This window comes from Sus scrofa, chromosome 12 (assembly GCF_000003025.6).
Source record: "Sus scrofa isolate TJ Tabasco breed Duroc chromosome 12, Sscrofa11.1, whole genome shotgun sequence".
NCBI classification, from domain to species: domain Eukaryota; kingdom Metazoa; phylum Chordata; class Mammalia; order Artiodactyla; family Suidae; genus Sus; species Sus scrofa.
The window spans coordinates 56,326,624-56,341,943 of NC_010454.4; the positions used below are offsets into that span (position 1 = coordinate 56,326,624).

The following is a 15,320-nucleotide window of genomic DNA, read 5'->3' on the forward strand; positions in this document are numbered from 1 at the left end:
TCTGAGATGCAGTCCACAGCCCTGAGGTAGCTCAAACCCTCACCAGGACAAAGCAACCCCACCACCCGAAGCCACACCCCGCCTTCCCTGCATCATGGCAGCTCTGCCCTGACGCTGGAGGCAACACTTCCTTGCAGGACACCCTGGAGATGTGCTCCCGGGAGACGGAGTTTAAGAGCATCCTCTTTGCACTTTGTTACTTTCACGCTGTGGTGGCAGAACGACGAAAATTTGGGCCCCAAGGATGGAATCGCTCCTACCCCTTCAACACTGGGGACCTCACCATCTCTGTGAACGTGCTCTACAACTTCCTGGAGGCCAACGCCAAGGTAAGGGTTCCAGCCGGTGCGGGGCCGGCGGGGGAGGGCACCTCTGAGAAGGATGGTGCGGCCTCAGCAGGGGAGGGGGGTGCTTACAGGGCATGTCTGCAGCCTCCCTGAAGGACTGAGGAAGGGCGAGGTTAGTCGTGTCACCAACCCCAGGGCCAGCCTGAGGCCAGGCGTGAGTACCGTGGTGAGGGGGCCAAGACCGCTCAGGAAACCACAGCAGCGACTCACTCCTGCTGTGAGCCAGTCCCAGGGCGTCCCTCCCTGAGCCCCCACACCACGACCTGTACATGCCCAGCATCACAGGGGGTGGTGACTGGTGGGTGAGCCCCCACACTCACCTAATACAAGCCAAGTGCCCAATTTCATTCGCCAAGAACACAGATCTCGGGGTGCATACAGCTCCTCACGTAAGCATCGTCTTGCCAAAGTTAAAGAAGCTAAATGCTTGCTGCACCCCACCTCCATTATTCTCTGTCTGATGTTTCCATTTCAAAGAAAACTTACACTAACGATCCACACTCCCCATTTAAGAGAATGTTTATACCACTAGGCTCTTTTGGTTCATGAACCAAACACAGGTCTGCAAGGCCACTTCCTCTTCCTTTTGGGGAAAATGAATCCGGGCCAGAAGCCATGCCCCTGCCTTGAGCTCAGGGTCCTGGAAAGCCCACCACACGACACACCTGCTGCGTGGCCACAAGGCTTCCTCCAAGCAGCCTCCCTCCCTCGCTCTAAGGCCCGTGAACGTGCATGCATACTTCATTCACTCTGAACTTTCAGGGAGACAATTAATACGCTCATTAATGGCAGGATATCAGAAAAGGACCCATGTCCTCCCTTCCCTCCATGTGACATGGGCGGGCTCAGAGGGCCTGCAGGTAGAGCTTGACCTTACTGCCACAGTCAACGACCACCGAAGAGGGCAGGCCTGTGCGCAAGAGCCTTGGCGCTGTACCAAATTCCCGCTCTTGCCTGTAACTCCTCAAGCATTTAATGAGCCCCCACACGGTCGACCCTGCTGGGCTCCAGGTACGCAAATGACAGTGCCCCCAATCTGGAGAACCACCCCATCTGTGGCTTACGCTCTGCCCACCATCGGGCCAGCCTGAGGCCATGCGGCTCTTCACTTCCTTCCGTCTCTCAGGTCCCCTACGATGACTTGCGCTACCTCTTTGGCGAGATCATGTATGGAGGTCACATCACCGATGACTGGGACAGGAGACTCTGCAGAACCTACCTGGAGGAGTTCATTAAACCAGAAATGCTGGCCGGAGAGCTGTCCCTGGCCCCGGGCTTCCCACTCCCAGGCAACATGGACTACCATGGTTACCACCAGGTAGGGCTCCGCCTGTGCTCTCGGGACCGGGACCCAGCTCCTTCCACGCTGCCCGCGGGACTGGGGCTGCTCGTGCAGGGCAGGGAGGCCGGCCTAGGGAGCCTACGCACGTCCAGCATGGCTCCCAGCTGTTCAGTTGGAGAGTTCTAGGATTTCTAGCCCCAAATTCATGGTAAAATTGAACTTCGAGAGATCTTTTTCTTCTCCATGGTTGGTTCGATAATTCTGTCTGTTGCTCGTTTTACATCTGGGGCATTTATTTGATTGTTTTTGTTCAGGATATTGACAGAATCACTAGGAAGAAAATTCCAGGCAAGAACTTAGCCAATTCTGGGTAAAGTTTGTGTTAGTGATTCTAAGCGTCTTCAGAGGCACATGGCCTCGTGGGCGCACCCCTCACCCTCCTAGTCTCTGCCGGGTGCTATGAACATAGACACGTGGACTCACGCCAAGAAAACTTTCTCACGGAGCCTTTTCATTCTGTCACTTTGGATTTTCATTTCACCATCCCTTCAGCTCTTTCTAAGGTGTGCCTCTTTGCCTATTTAGCCTGCCATGAAAATGTGTTCAAAGGCAACTAAAAAAAAAACAAGACATCTTTAACAGTGCTTGACTTTTGAACACGCCTAAAAGAACTCTTGAAAGCCAGACTTAAGGAAGTACGGTCGTAGGAACGTTAACTACAAGCTTTAAACATTTTTTTAATTCCTAAAATTTAAGAAGGTAAGTTGTAAAAGTTGTTTGATCCAGAAAATCTTGGCCTGTGAGAAGAAATTAAAAACCATAAGCCTCTTGAGTCTGAAAGAGAATGGATGTGTGCACATGTATAACTGAATCACTTTGTTGTACCGCAGAAATTATCACATTGTAAATCAACTGTACTTCAATTAAACTGAAAAAAGAACAGGAAAGAAAAAGAAAAAAGAAACAAACCAAAACCCAATAAGATTCTTGAAAGTAAACAAAATAATTTTTTTAAATAAACGCTCTGAAAGCCTTAGCCAAGAGAATTGGGCAAGAGCGTCCCCTACTGTCTGTGGAGCAATTTACCAGGAGGCTGGAGTCAACAATTTGACAAGAAGCTGGATGGATGACAGGACCCTGGTTTGCACACTTTGCAATCACTCGGGGAGACTTCCCTCTTCTTCAAGCCTCTCTTGAATCTCTCCGTTAATAGGGCACCTTCCAGGAGTCCAGGAGTGTGCTGGGCGCTGGAAGAAATGCAAAAATAGACAGGCAAATTTGCATTCAGGAAACGAGCTAAATAATCTTTTACTTAGAAGTTACTAACGCCAAGAAATCGTCCCAGCCAGCGTGGGAGCTAAACTTGAGGGATATTTTCTCACGATAATAAAGGGAAGCGGCGCGGAGGGACTCGGCGCCGGGTCCGCCAAGGAAGTGGGCCTGAGGGGCCGGGGAGGACGTCTCAGGGGCGGCGGAACCTGGCCCACCCAACTGACCACAGACGTGTTGTTTGTGTGACACCCTGTTGTCAGCTCTTTTCATTCGAATGCTTTCTGCCGGACACAGGAACTCGGGCAGCAAAGCTCGCCTCGAGCTCCCGCAGGATTGCGACGTTTATTCCGCGGAGCGGGCCCGGGTCTGCGTGTGGCTTTCTCCCTGACTTGGATAAACAGAGGGGAGCGAAGAGGACTTTAAGGGGGGCACCAGGCAGGGGCAGCGTGCGGAAGGACTCTGAGAAGCCCCTCGGCGGGGAGGCCAGGGCAGCCGGCGCGGTGGGAGGAACGGAGATCGGGGGTGAATCTGCCGCCGCTGCCCGCTGCCCGCCGCCCGCTGCCCGCTGCCCGCTGCCCGCCGCCCGCCGCCCTAAGGAGAAGGGGCTCAGGCCTGCGGCGGTTCTGGAGAAGCGGCCGCGCCTCCGCAGCCGGGCGCTGACGGGCGCACACCGCGCGGACGGGGGTCTCGGGGGCGGCCTCTCCCTGGAGGCCCAAAGAGGCCCTGGCGCCTGGGGCCTGCTCTGGCCGCTGACGGCCCGGCAGGGGACGAGTCCGGTGGGCGATGGGACGCCGGTCCGGTTGGTTTTCAAGGGAGCTCGCCCTTGACTTTCAGTACATTGACGCCCAGCTGCCCCCCGAGTCGCCCCATCTCTACGGGCTCCACCCGAACGCGGAGATCGGCTTCCTGACCCAGACCTCGGAGAAGCTCTTCCGCACGGTGCTGGAGCTGCAGCCCCGGGACAGCCAGGCCGGCGAGGGAGCGGGGGCCGCACGGGAAGAAAAGGTACGTGGAGGGGAGCCTGGACCGCCCAGGGCGCCCGCGCTCTCGGCGGCCGCGGGGGTGCACAGCGCAGGCCGCAGGCGCGCCTTCCCCGGCTCCGGCTCCGGCTCGGGGCTCCCCTTCACCTCCCAGAGCCCCGCCGCAATCACGTGACCGCGCGGGCCCTCGGGGCCCCGGGGAGAACCAAACGCGGGGTGTGGCAGTGCTTCGCTCCTAAACCCAAAGACAGGTTTCATTCCATCTGCCAGAGGGCAGAAAGGCAGGACTGAACAATCGTGGTTTGGGAACCTGAAACTGAACTCAGTATTCCTTGGCAAACTAGGTAATGATGGGTGGGGAGCTGTGCCCAAACACCCCGCCCTCATTCCACCACTGGGCGCTGGTGTGTGTGAACTCATTCCTCTTTCAGACGAAAATGCAGGCTCTCTGTGAATGGCGTTTGGTCCCAGAGCCTCCTACCACAGCTGAATGCTGCTGAGGACAGGATTCCCCAGACTTCAGGAGGGTGGAGGGGAATTAGGTAGAGGCAGAGGAGGGCGGGTCTGGGTTTAGGATGCCCAGCAGCAGCCTGGGGGCTCTGTTCCTGGTGAGGGCACAGCAGAGGGCAGAAAAGAAACCGGCTCAAAGTGAAACTTCTCTGGGAAGCTTTCCTAAGACAAGGCAGTTCGCCTTCCAGCAGACTCACCCTTCCTCCTTCACCCCTCCTCCCTCCACAATACTGCCCAGCTTCCTTTAATTAGAGACTCCCTCTTACAAGGAAACATACGGGGAAGATTGTGTGGCTGACTTCACTTAGCATGATAGTTTCTAGGTCCATCCATGTTGCTAAAAATGCTGGTATTTCATTCATTTTAATGGCTGAGTAATATTCCATTGTGTATATGCACCACATCTTCTTGATCCAGTCCTCTGTCGATGGACATTTAGGTTGTTCCCACATCTTGGCTATTGAAAATAGTGCTGCAATGAACACAGGAATACATGTGTCTTTTCAAGTCATGGTTTTCTCTGGATAGATGCCCAGGCGTGGGATTGCTGGGTCAAATGGTAGTTCTATGTTTAGTTTTCTGAGGAATCTCCATACTGTTTTCCACAGTGGTTGCACCAATTTACAATCCCACCAATAGTGTACTAGGGTTCCTTTTTCTCCACACCCTCTCCAGCACTTACTGTTTGTAGACTTTTTTTTTTTTTTTTGCCTTTTCTAGGGCTGCAACCAAGGCATATGGAGGTTCCCAGGCTAGGGGTCTAATCAGAGCTGTGGCCGCCGGCCTACGCCAGAGCCACAGCAACACGGGATCCAAGCCGTGTCTCTGACCTACACCACAGCTCATGGCTACACTGGATCCTTAACCCACCGAGCAAGGCCAGGGATGGAACCCGCAACCTCATGGTTCCTAGTCGGATTCATCAACCACTGCGCCATGATGGGAACTCCTGTTTGTAGATTTTTTGATGGCCATTCTGGCTGGTGTAAGGTGGTACCTCAGAGTGGTTTTGATTGGCATCTCTCTAATAATGAGTGAAGTTGAACATCTTTTCATGTATTTTTTTGGCCATCTGTATATCTTCTTTGGAGAATTGCCTGTTTAGATCTTCTGCCCATTTTTTGTTTGTTTTTTTGGTTTTGAGCTGCGGAAGGTGTTTATAAATTTTGGAGATTAATCCCTTGTCAGTCGATTCATTTGCAAAGATTTTCTCCCTTTCTGTGAGTTGTCTTTTCATGTTGTTTAGGGTTTCCTTTGCTGTGCAGAAACTTTTAAGTTTGATTAGGTCCGTTTGTTTATTTATGTTTTTATTGTCAGTACTTGAAGAGATGGATCTGAGCAGATGTTGCTGTCATTTATGTCAGAGAGTGTTTGGCCAATGTTTTCCTCTAAGAGTTTTATAGTGTCTGGTCTTCTATCTAGGTCTTTAATCCATTTGGAGTTGATTTTTGTGTATGGTGTTAGGGAGTGTTCTAATTTCCTTCTTTTCCATGTGGCTGTCCAGTTTTCCCAGCACCACTTATTGAACAAGCTGTCTTTTCTCCATTGTATATTCTTGCCTCCTTTGTCATAGATTAGTTGGCTGTAGGTGCATGGGTTGAACTCTGGGCTTTCTATCCTGTTCCACTGATCTATAGTTCTGTCTTTGTGCCAGTACCATATGGTTTTGATGATTGTTGCTTTGTAGTATAGCCTGAAGTCCAGGAGCCTGATTCCTCCAGCTCCATTTGTGTTTTTCAGGATGTCTTTGGCTATTCTGGGTCTTTTGTGCTTCCAAACAAACTTTAAAATATTTTGTTCCAGTTCTGTGAAAAATGTCCTTGGTCATTTGATAGGGATTGCGTTGAATCTGTAGATTGCCTTAGGTAGTATAGTCATTGTGATCATATTGACTCTTTCAATCCATGAGCATGGTATGTCTTTCCATCTATTTGTGTCATCTTTGATTTCTTTCATCAGTGGCTTATAGTTTCCAGAGTACAGGTCTTTTGTCTCTTTAGGTAGGTTTACTCCTAGGTATTTTATCCTTTTGGATACGATGGTAAATGGGATTGCTTCCCTAATTTTTCTTTCTGCTCTCTCATTGTTAGTGTATAGAAATGCCGTCAATTTCTGTGTATTAGTTTTGTATCCTGCGACTTTGCCAAATTCATGGATGAGCTCTAACAGTTTTCTGGTAGAGTCTTTAGGATTCTCTAGGTATAGTATCATGTCATCTGCAAATAGGGATAGTTTTACTTCTTCCTTTCCAATTTGGATTCCTTTTATTTCTTTTACTTCTCCGATTGCTGTGGCTAGGACTTCCAAAACTATGTTGAAGAATAGTGGTGAGAGTGGACATTCTTGTCTTGTTCCTGATCTCAGTGGGAATTCTTTCAGCTTTTCACCATTGAGAATGATGTTCGCTGTGGGTTTGTCATATATGGCCTTTATCATGTTGAGGTAGATTCCCTCTATGCCCACTTTCTGAAGGGTTTTTATCAGAAATGGGTGTTGGAGTTTGTCAAAGGCTTTTTCTGCATCTACTGAGAGGATCATATGGTTTTGATTCTTCAGTTTGTTCATGTGGTGTATCACACTGATGGATTTGCGGATATTGAAGAACTCTTGCATCCTGGGATAAATCCCATTTGATCACGATGTACAATCCTTTTAATGTATCATTGGATGTGGTTTGCTAGTATTTTGTTGAGGATTTTAGCATCAATGTTCATCAGTGAACTTGGCTGGTAGTTTTCTTTTTTTGTGGTATCTTTGTCTGGTTTTGGTATCAGGGTGATGGGTGGCCTCAGAGAATGCGTTTGGGAGTATCCCTTCCTCTGCAATTTTTTGGAATAGTTTCAGAAGGAGAGGTGTCAGCTCTTCTCTAAATGGTTGATAGAATTCGCCTGTGAAGCCATCTGGTCCTGGACTTTTGTTTGTTGGAAGTTTTTTCATCACAGTTTCAATTTCAGTTCTTGTGATGGGTCCAGTCATCTTTTCTATTTCCTCTTGGTTTAGTCTTGGAAGATTGTACTTTTCTAAGAATTTGTCCATTTCTTCTAGGTTTTCCGCTGTATTGGCCTATAGTTGCATATAGTAGTCTCTTATGATCCTTTGTATTTCTGCGATGTCCGTTGTTACTTCTCCTTTTTCATTTCTAATTTTATTGATTTGAGTCCTCTCTCTTTTTTTCTTGATAAGTCTGGCTACGGGTTTATCAATTTTGTTGATCTTTTCAAAGAACCAGCTTTTCGTTTCGTTGATCTTTTCTATGGTTTTCTTTGTTTCTAGTTCATTGATTTCTGCTCTGATCTTTATTTCTTTCCTTCTACTAACTTTAAGTCTTGTCTGCTCTTCTCTCTCGAGCTGCTTTAGATGTAAAGTTAGCTTGTTTATTTGAGCTTTTTCTTGTCTCCTGAGGTGGGCTTGTATTGCTATAAACTTTCCCCTTAGAACGGCTTTTGCTGCATCTCATAGGTTTTGGAGTGTCTTATCTTTGTTGTCATTTGCTTCTAGGTATTTTTTAATTTCCTCTTTGATTTCTTCAATGATCCATTGGTTGATTATAGCATGTTGTTTAGTCTCCACGTGTTTGTGTTTTTTGCAATTTTTTTCTTGCTGTTGATTTCCAGCCGTATAGCGTTGTGTTTGGAAAAGATGATGGATATGATTTCAATTTTCTTAAAGTTACCGAGGTTGGACTTGTAGCCCAGGATGTGATCAATCTTAGAGAATGTTCCATGTGCACTTGAGAAGTATGTGAAGTATGTGTTGCTTTTGGATGGAATGTCCTATAAATATCTGTTAAGTCCATCTGGTTTAATGCATCATTCAGGGCCTGTGTTTCCTTATTGATTTTCTGTCTGGATGATCTGTCCGTTGCTGTAATTGTGTTAACGTCCCCCACCATTATTGTGTTATTGTCGATTTGTCCTTTTAAGGTCGTTAGCAGTTGCCTTATATATTGTGATGAACCTATGTTGGGTGTGTAGATATTTAAAATTGTTCTATCTTCTTCTTGGGTTGATCCTTTGATCATTATGTAGTGACCTTCTTTGTCCCTTAAGATATTCTTCATTTTAAAGTCTATTTTGTCTGATATGAGTATTGCTACTCCAGCTTTCTTTTGATCCCCGTTTGCATGAAATATTTTCTTCCATCCTCTCCCTTTCAATTTGTATGTGTCCCTAGAAGTGAAGTGGGTCTCTTGAAGACAGCATATATATGGATCTTGTTTTTGTATCCATTCAGCCAGTCTATGTCTATGTCTTTTGGTTGGGGTGTGTAGTCCATTAACATTTAAGGTAATTATTGATATGTATGTTCTTATTGCCATTTTATTAATTGCTTTGGATTTGGTTTTGTTGCTCTTTTTTCTTCCCTTCTCTTCTTGTTCTCTCCTCTTCTGGTGTGATGACTTTCTTTACTGTGTTGTATTTGAGTTGATTTTTCTTTGTGTATCAATTGTAGATTTTTGGTTTGCAGTTATTCTGAAGTTTTGATATAAGAGTCTATATGTATATAAGATTGTTTTAAGCTGTTGTTCTCTTAATTGCAAGTTCATCTCCAGGGTCCTGCATTTGTACCCACCCTCTTCTCATGATTTCTGATTTTGGTGGCATAATTGTGCATGGATGATTTCGTATCTTTTTTTTTGTCTTTTGTCTTTGTTGTTGTTGTTGTTGTTGTTGCTGCTATTTCTTGGGCCACTCCCACGGCATATGGAGGTTCCCAGGCTAGGGGTTGAATCGGAGCTGTAGTCACCGGCCTAGGCCAGAGCCACAGCAACGCGGGATCTGAGCCGCGTCTGCAACCTACACCACAGCTCACGGCAGTGCCAGATCGTTAACCCACTGAGCAAGGGCAGGGACCGAACCTGCAACCTCATGGTTCCTAGTCGGATTCGTTAACCACTGCACCACGACGGGAACTCCTCGTATCTTTATATACCTTTACTGGTGAGCCTTGTCGTTTGTGGAATTTTTGTTTCCTGTTGCTGTGTTTTCTTTTCTGCCTAGAGAAGATCCTTTATTATTTGTTGTAAGGCTGGTTTACTGTTGCTGATTTCTCTCAACTTTTGCTTATCTGTGAGGGTTTTGATTTCTCCTTCAAATCTGAATGAGAGCCTTGCTGGGTAGAGTAATCTTGGTTGGAGGTTTTTTCCTTTCATCACGTTAAGTATATCATGCCACTCCCTTCTGGCCTGCAGAGTTTCTGCTGAAAAATCTGCCGATAACCTTATTGGGGTTCCCTTGTATGTTACTTGTTTCTTTTCCCTAGCTGCTTTCAAGATTTTCTCTGTCTTTAATTTTAATATGTGTCTTGGTGTATTCCTCCTTGGGTTTATTTTATATGGTATTCGTTGTGCTTCCTGGATTTGAGTGAGTGGTTCCTTTCCCATGTGAGGGAAATTTTCGGCTATTATCTCTTGGAATAGTTTTTCTGTCCCCTTCTCTCTCTCTTCTCCTTCTGGCACCCCTATGATATGGATGTTAGTGCATTTAACATTGTCCCAGAGTTCTCTGAGACTCTCTTCATTTCTTTTCAGTCTTTTTTCTCTTTTCTGTTCCACATCCATGATTTCCGATAATCTATCCTCCACCTTGCTTATTCATTCTTCTGCCTCCTGTGTGTTCTGCTGTCAGTTGCTTCTAGTGAATTTTCTATTTCAGTTATTGTATTTTGCACCTCTTCTTGTTTAAGTTTTATATCTTGTATCTCTTTGCTCAGTGTTTCCTGTAAGTTATCCATCTTTGCCTCCAGTTTACTTCCAATGTCTTGCATCATCTTCAGCATCAACAGTCTAAAGTCTTTTTCCTGGAGGCTGAGAATGTCCTCCTTGCTTAGCTGATTTTCTGGGGTTTTTCCTTTTTCCCCCATCTGAGTTATAGTTCTCTGTCTTTTCATTTGTATAGGTTTTTGGCGTGGTGACCTTTTTACAGATAATAGAGTTGTATGTAGCCTCCCGTACTTCTGATGTCTGCCCCCCTTGTGGCTGAAGTCAGTATGGGGGGCTTGGTGTAGGCTTCCTGATGGGAGGGGCTGATGCCTGCCCACTGGCGGGTGGAGTAGATTCTAATCCCTCTGGTGGGTGGGGCTTAATATCTGGATGGGGTTAGAGGTAGCTGTGTGCCTGAGGGGTCTTTAGGTAGCCTGTTTACTGAGGGGCGGGGCTGTGATCCCACCTGGATTCTTGTTGGCCCTGGGGCTTCTCAGCCCTGACTAGCGGGTGGGGCCAGATTTTCCCAAAATGGCCCCCTCCAGAGACAGGCATGGCTGCTGAATATTCCCGAGAGCTTTGCCTTCAATGTCCTGCCCTCACAACAAGCCACGTTCACCCCTGTTTTCTCAGGATGTCCTCCAAGAACTGCAGTCAGGTTTGACCCAGATTCCTATGGAGACTTTGCTTTGCCCTGGGATCCAGTGCACGTGAAAGTCTGTGTGCGCCTTTTAAGAATGGGGTCTCCGTTTCCCCCAGTCCCATGGAGCTCCTGCACACGAGCCCCACTGGCCTTCAATGCCAGATGCTCCAGGGGCTCTTCTCCCAGTGCCGGATCCCCACATGTGGGAGTTTGATGTGGGGCTCAGAACTCTCACTCCTGTAGGTAAGTCTCTGTGAACCAGTTAGTTTCCAGCCTGTGGGTCTTCCCACCCAGGAGGTATGGGGTTGTTTATATTGTGAAATCGCTCCTCCTACCTCTTGATGTGCCCTCCTCTTTGTCTTCTGGAGTAGGTTTCTGGTCCATTTGTTTGAAGATTGCTCAGCCTTTAGTTGTGAATTTTGTTGTTTTTAGGAGAGAAGTTGAGCTCCATTCCTTCTATTCCTCCATCTTAATCCCATTCCCACATAGTGGTAAAAAATTTTAAATACAGTGATATCCAGTGGTGAGGGCATAAGAAAAGAGGCACTCTCAGAGTTCCTGCTGTGGCACAGTGAGTTAAGAATCTGACTGCAGTGCCTGGGTCGCCACAGAGGTGTGAGTTTGATCCCCAACCCACCCCAGTGGGTTAGAAGACCCGGCAGCTTGCATTGTAGGTTGCAGCTGCTGTTTGGGTTCAGTCCCTGGCCCTGGGAACTTCAACATGCTGCAGGTATGGCCATATAAAGAAAAATAAAATAGGCACTCTCATCTCTGCTGGTAGAGGTTTAAGCTATAGAACAATTTGACAGAAGCTACTAAAGTTTAAAATTTTTAGTTCATATATTTTATTCATAATTCTATTCCTAGAATTTAGCCAGTGGAAACATTCATAAGGGCACAGATTTTATGATATGTGTCTTTATAGCAGGATGGTTTATAGTAGTAGAAACGATAAACAGACCAAATATCCATCAATAGGGGAATGACTCGATAAATTGGGATGTGCCAAAACAGTGAAATAACATATACTGCTAAAAACGCAAACAAGGTAAATCCATATGTACTAATAAGATTTAATACTAGGTGAAAAAAGCAAGCTGATTCCATTAGTGATACAAAGAAAGAGAGGGGATGGGGCAGGAGTGGGGAGGGGATGAAGGGAAGAAGCAAGACAGGAAAGAAGATACGGCAGACCTGATCAGTAGAAGTGGATGGGTGCATGGATGGTGCATGGATGGTGGATGGATGGATAGAGCTTTATGCATTGAAGGTCACTTCCAGAAATTATAAACCAAATAATTAATAGTGGGTTTTCCTCCCTTTGAGGGAAGAAGCAGAACTGTGGGAGAATTTTGCTTCTAATATCAAAAGACTGTAATATTTAGATTTTTATGATAAGCATTTATTATTTCTCCAAAAAGAAAAAAGCAGAGGTGTTTGCTTGTGGGAATAAAGTAGACCACATCCCTTGGAAGCCACGACTCCCCTCTAAAGGGTTCTCTTTATGTCTGTGGATCTGCTCCCTCCCTAATAGCCCTCTGCATCCTCAGGCAGGGTCTCCAAACCCTCCATGGCCTGATCAATGACAGAAGAGAACGCTGTTTCCTCATGTTCAGTGTATTTAGGAACAGTAACCCCAGACTATCTTTCATCTCTTTGTGAATAATATCTAAATGCAGCCCACTGATATAGGACTGATCTTTAAATTCAGCTCAAAGATAGAAAGATGACATACTTTTAGCCGTTTGTCTTCTGCCGCAGCAGAAGCTTCCAGGTACCATTAAAATTCCATTCCAGCTTTTGCTATGACAGCACCAAGACCCATTTATGACACAGTAATGAGTTTTTACTTTCTTTTTTCTAACATCAGCTCTTTTCCCAGAGAATGTATTGTATGTTAGCAATACAAGGCAAAATGAATATTAATAACCCTGTGCATGTATAGCATTCTTTATAGCTTTCAGACACTGTCACTTTTCTCACCTCCCCATTTGATCTTCTCGCCAGCAGCCCTGGGGGTTGGAGGGAGGGGCAGTAGAGAACGATGCGCTGGGAAATTTTTACAGATGAGAAAACTGAGGCCTAAATGTCTGGCTTAAATTCACATGCATGTTAAGAGCTGCATTAACTCAGTCAGGGTTCTTTAGTTGCAAGCAACAGAGACCAATTATTTAGCTGAAATAGGCAAGATAGGGCTTATTGTATCAAAGAAATCCACCTAAGAAAGGATAGAAACCACAGTGGCCCTGGGGTCCCAGGGAGAACGAAGAATGGCCCGTGCTTTGCCCTTCCAGCCACTTTCGGTGCCTGAATCCCAGGCTTGAGATTCCATGTTCACACTCCTGGGAAAGATCATCTGATTGGCCTGCTTGGGTCCTGGGAGGCCTGGCTGGGCCTGGTGACCACACCCCAAGGGGAAGAGGTCGCCTCACCAAAGGGTCAGGGAACTGTTTTTAGAAGTGGGACCAGATAAACGGTCCACCGCAGGACTCCACCAGCTCTGCCGCCTCCAGGAAGGGCTGGCACTGGCGCCCTGGCTCCCGCCCCCGGCCTCCAGCCCTCCCTGCCAGCTCCGTAGTCTGTTAAGTCCGCACCTGCTCATTTGTCTTTCTCAGCTGACAGACCTCCTGGGCTTACTTGTTTACTTCAGAATGGCAGACCCAGCCTCCCAGTGCTTGCCCCCCAGGAGCCCACCGTCTCGGTCCCTCCTTCTAATTTTCCGGGAGAGAGACCCTGTCGTTCTAGCTCCCCTGGCCTAATTCGCTGACAGTCGGTAAGGTAAAAGGATGCGTGGGGTGGGAGGGAGGTTGCTATGATGGATGGGGATGCTTCTTCCAGGACCCGAGGATAGGAACCTCCGTGCAGCCTCCTGGACGCTCAGAGTGGAGTATTGCTCTATGTCACCATCCCTGGCACTCCTCACCGCAACGCCACGGGGCCCAAGTGACCACGCAGTCCATGCCACGCCTTTCTCGATTGATGCCCACAGCTAATGGGGTCAATCTCTGGGTTTCTCAATTCTCAGCTTTTGGAAGGGCGTCTGTTTTCCTCTTTTCAAGCTGGTTGAACAAGTCACAGGGAGCTGGCCAAGCTGTAGGGAGGCCAGGCCGTGGTGGGTCCTCCGCCCCTGACCCAGCTGACCTAAGCAAGCAAGCGTGTGTCCAGGGCATAGCCGACTGGCCTCTTTGCTGCCACATCGCAGGCGACTGGAGTCCTTCTCCAGAAGCTGAGCCCCTTCTTACCTCTCTGTTTCCTGTTGTGGGGCAGGTCAAGGCCGTCCTGGAGGAGATACTGGAGCGGGTGACAGACGAGTTTAACATCCCGGAGCTGGCAGCCAGAGCGCAGGAGCGCACCCCCTACGTGGTCGTGGTCCTCCAGGAGTGCGAGCGGATGAACGTCCTCCTCAGAGAGCTCCAGGGCTCCCTGAGAGAGCTGGACCTCGGACTAAAGGTGGGTGAGGCCGGCGGGGCCAGGGGCACCAAGGCAGCTGGAGAGCAGGGGTCCTTCAGCGACCTCACTGCCCAAGAAGGTGTCACCCCCAGAACCCAGAGTCCAGCCGGGCTGCAGGGAGGGTGAGACCCAGGCTCCGAAGCCCGAAGCTGTGGAGGTAGAACGAGCTGTGGCTGGCGAGCTCCCCAGGAGACCACACCTGAGTGGAAGAGCCGTCCTGACGCCCCGCGCCTCCCGCTGACATGGGTGACGTTGCTTTCCCCGGAGGTGGTGATGTGGGCTGCTGCGTAAAAGCACAGTTCCGGGCAGCCCCGGACCTCCTCCCGGCTGTTCACCCCGTCCTCGCCATGTGGCCTGAGGGGGCTTAAGTCTCACCCTGTCTCAGATCTTCCCCTGTAAGACTGGCACGGTGGTCTTACTTCACAGGGCTCTGGGGGCATTAGAACAATGGCAAGTACCCAGAAGTGCAAGCCAACGGCACTATTAGCAGAGGAGAGAACTGGGGTCTCTTACAACTCGTGGTTATCTGCAAGACCCAGACACCGCCCAAGCTCCAACCTCTCTCCTGAACAATGAAAGAGTCGATTCTTTTTTTTGTTTGTTTTTTGTTTTTTGTCTTTTTGCCTTTTCTAGGGCCACTCCCGAGGCATATGGAGGTTCCCAGGCTAGGGGTGGAATCGGAGCTGCAGCCACCAGCCTACGCCAGAGCAACGTGGGATCCGAGCTGTGTCTGCAACCTACACCACCGCTCACGGCAACGTCGGATCCTTAACCCACTGAGCAAGGCCAGGGATGGAACCCGCAACCTCTTGGTTCCTAGTCGGATTTGTTAACCACTGTGCCACCAAGGGAACTCCAAGAATCGCTTCTTTTTACCACCGATTATGGGACCACGCCTGCTTTATTCACCATCACGTGTCCAGCGCAAGGCGCAACCATTCACCTGGAGGACAGCTAAGTGGAAGGTCCTGCTGCCTTTCAGGAGCTGAGGAAGGTAGCTGTTGTCTGTTGACACCAGCACATTTATTCAAAGAGTGGTAACCTTAGACAGAGAGAAAGTGAGAAACCAGTTTTGTAGCCGGCAGTGAAAGTTCGGCTCATTCCTGGATGCCCAGGGCCCCCAGGTCTGGCTCTT

General features: G+C 48.3%; 1 protein-coding gene and 1 long non-coding RNA gene across 11 annotated transcripts in view; one reads left to right on the forward strand and one right to left on the reverse strand.

Moving 5' to 3' along the window:
• Positions 1–15,320, forward strand: part of DNAH9 (dynein axonemal heavy chain 9) — a 321,249-nt gene that overhangs the window by 281,545 nt on the left and 24,384 nt on the right. For 9 of the 10 annotated variants that reach the window (XR_002337369.1, XM_021067888.1, XM_021067882.1 and 6 more), the window contains 4 exons: positions 138–329; positions 1,474–1,665; positions 3,736–3,906; positions 14,003–14,185. Coding sequence is in view for 8 of the 10 variants with exons in the window: in XM_021067888.1 (XP_020923547.1) it covers positions 138–329; positions 1,474–1,665; positions 3,736–3,906; positions 14,003–14,185 (738 nt within the window). In the remaining 2 variants the exon portion in view is untranslated. Of the gene's footprint in view, positions 1–137; positions 330–1,473; positions 1,666–3,735; positions 4,226–14,002; positions 14,186–15,320 lie in introns of those variants that run through there. The other variant, XR_002337370.1, reaches the window with a different exon arrangement.
• Positions 2,347–3,940, reverse strand: LOC102163370. Its single transcript, XR_001300041.2, has 3 exons — positions 3,819–3,940; positions 2,716–2,876; positions 2,347–2,426 (listed from the first exon to the last, which is right to left on the reverse strand). It is a non-coding gene; the product is annotated as an uncharacterized LOC102163370 (long non-coding RNA).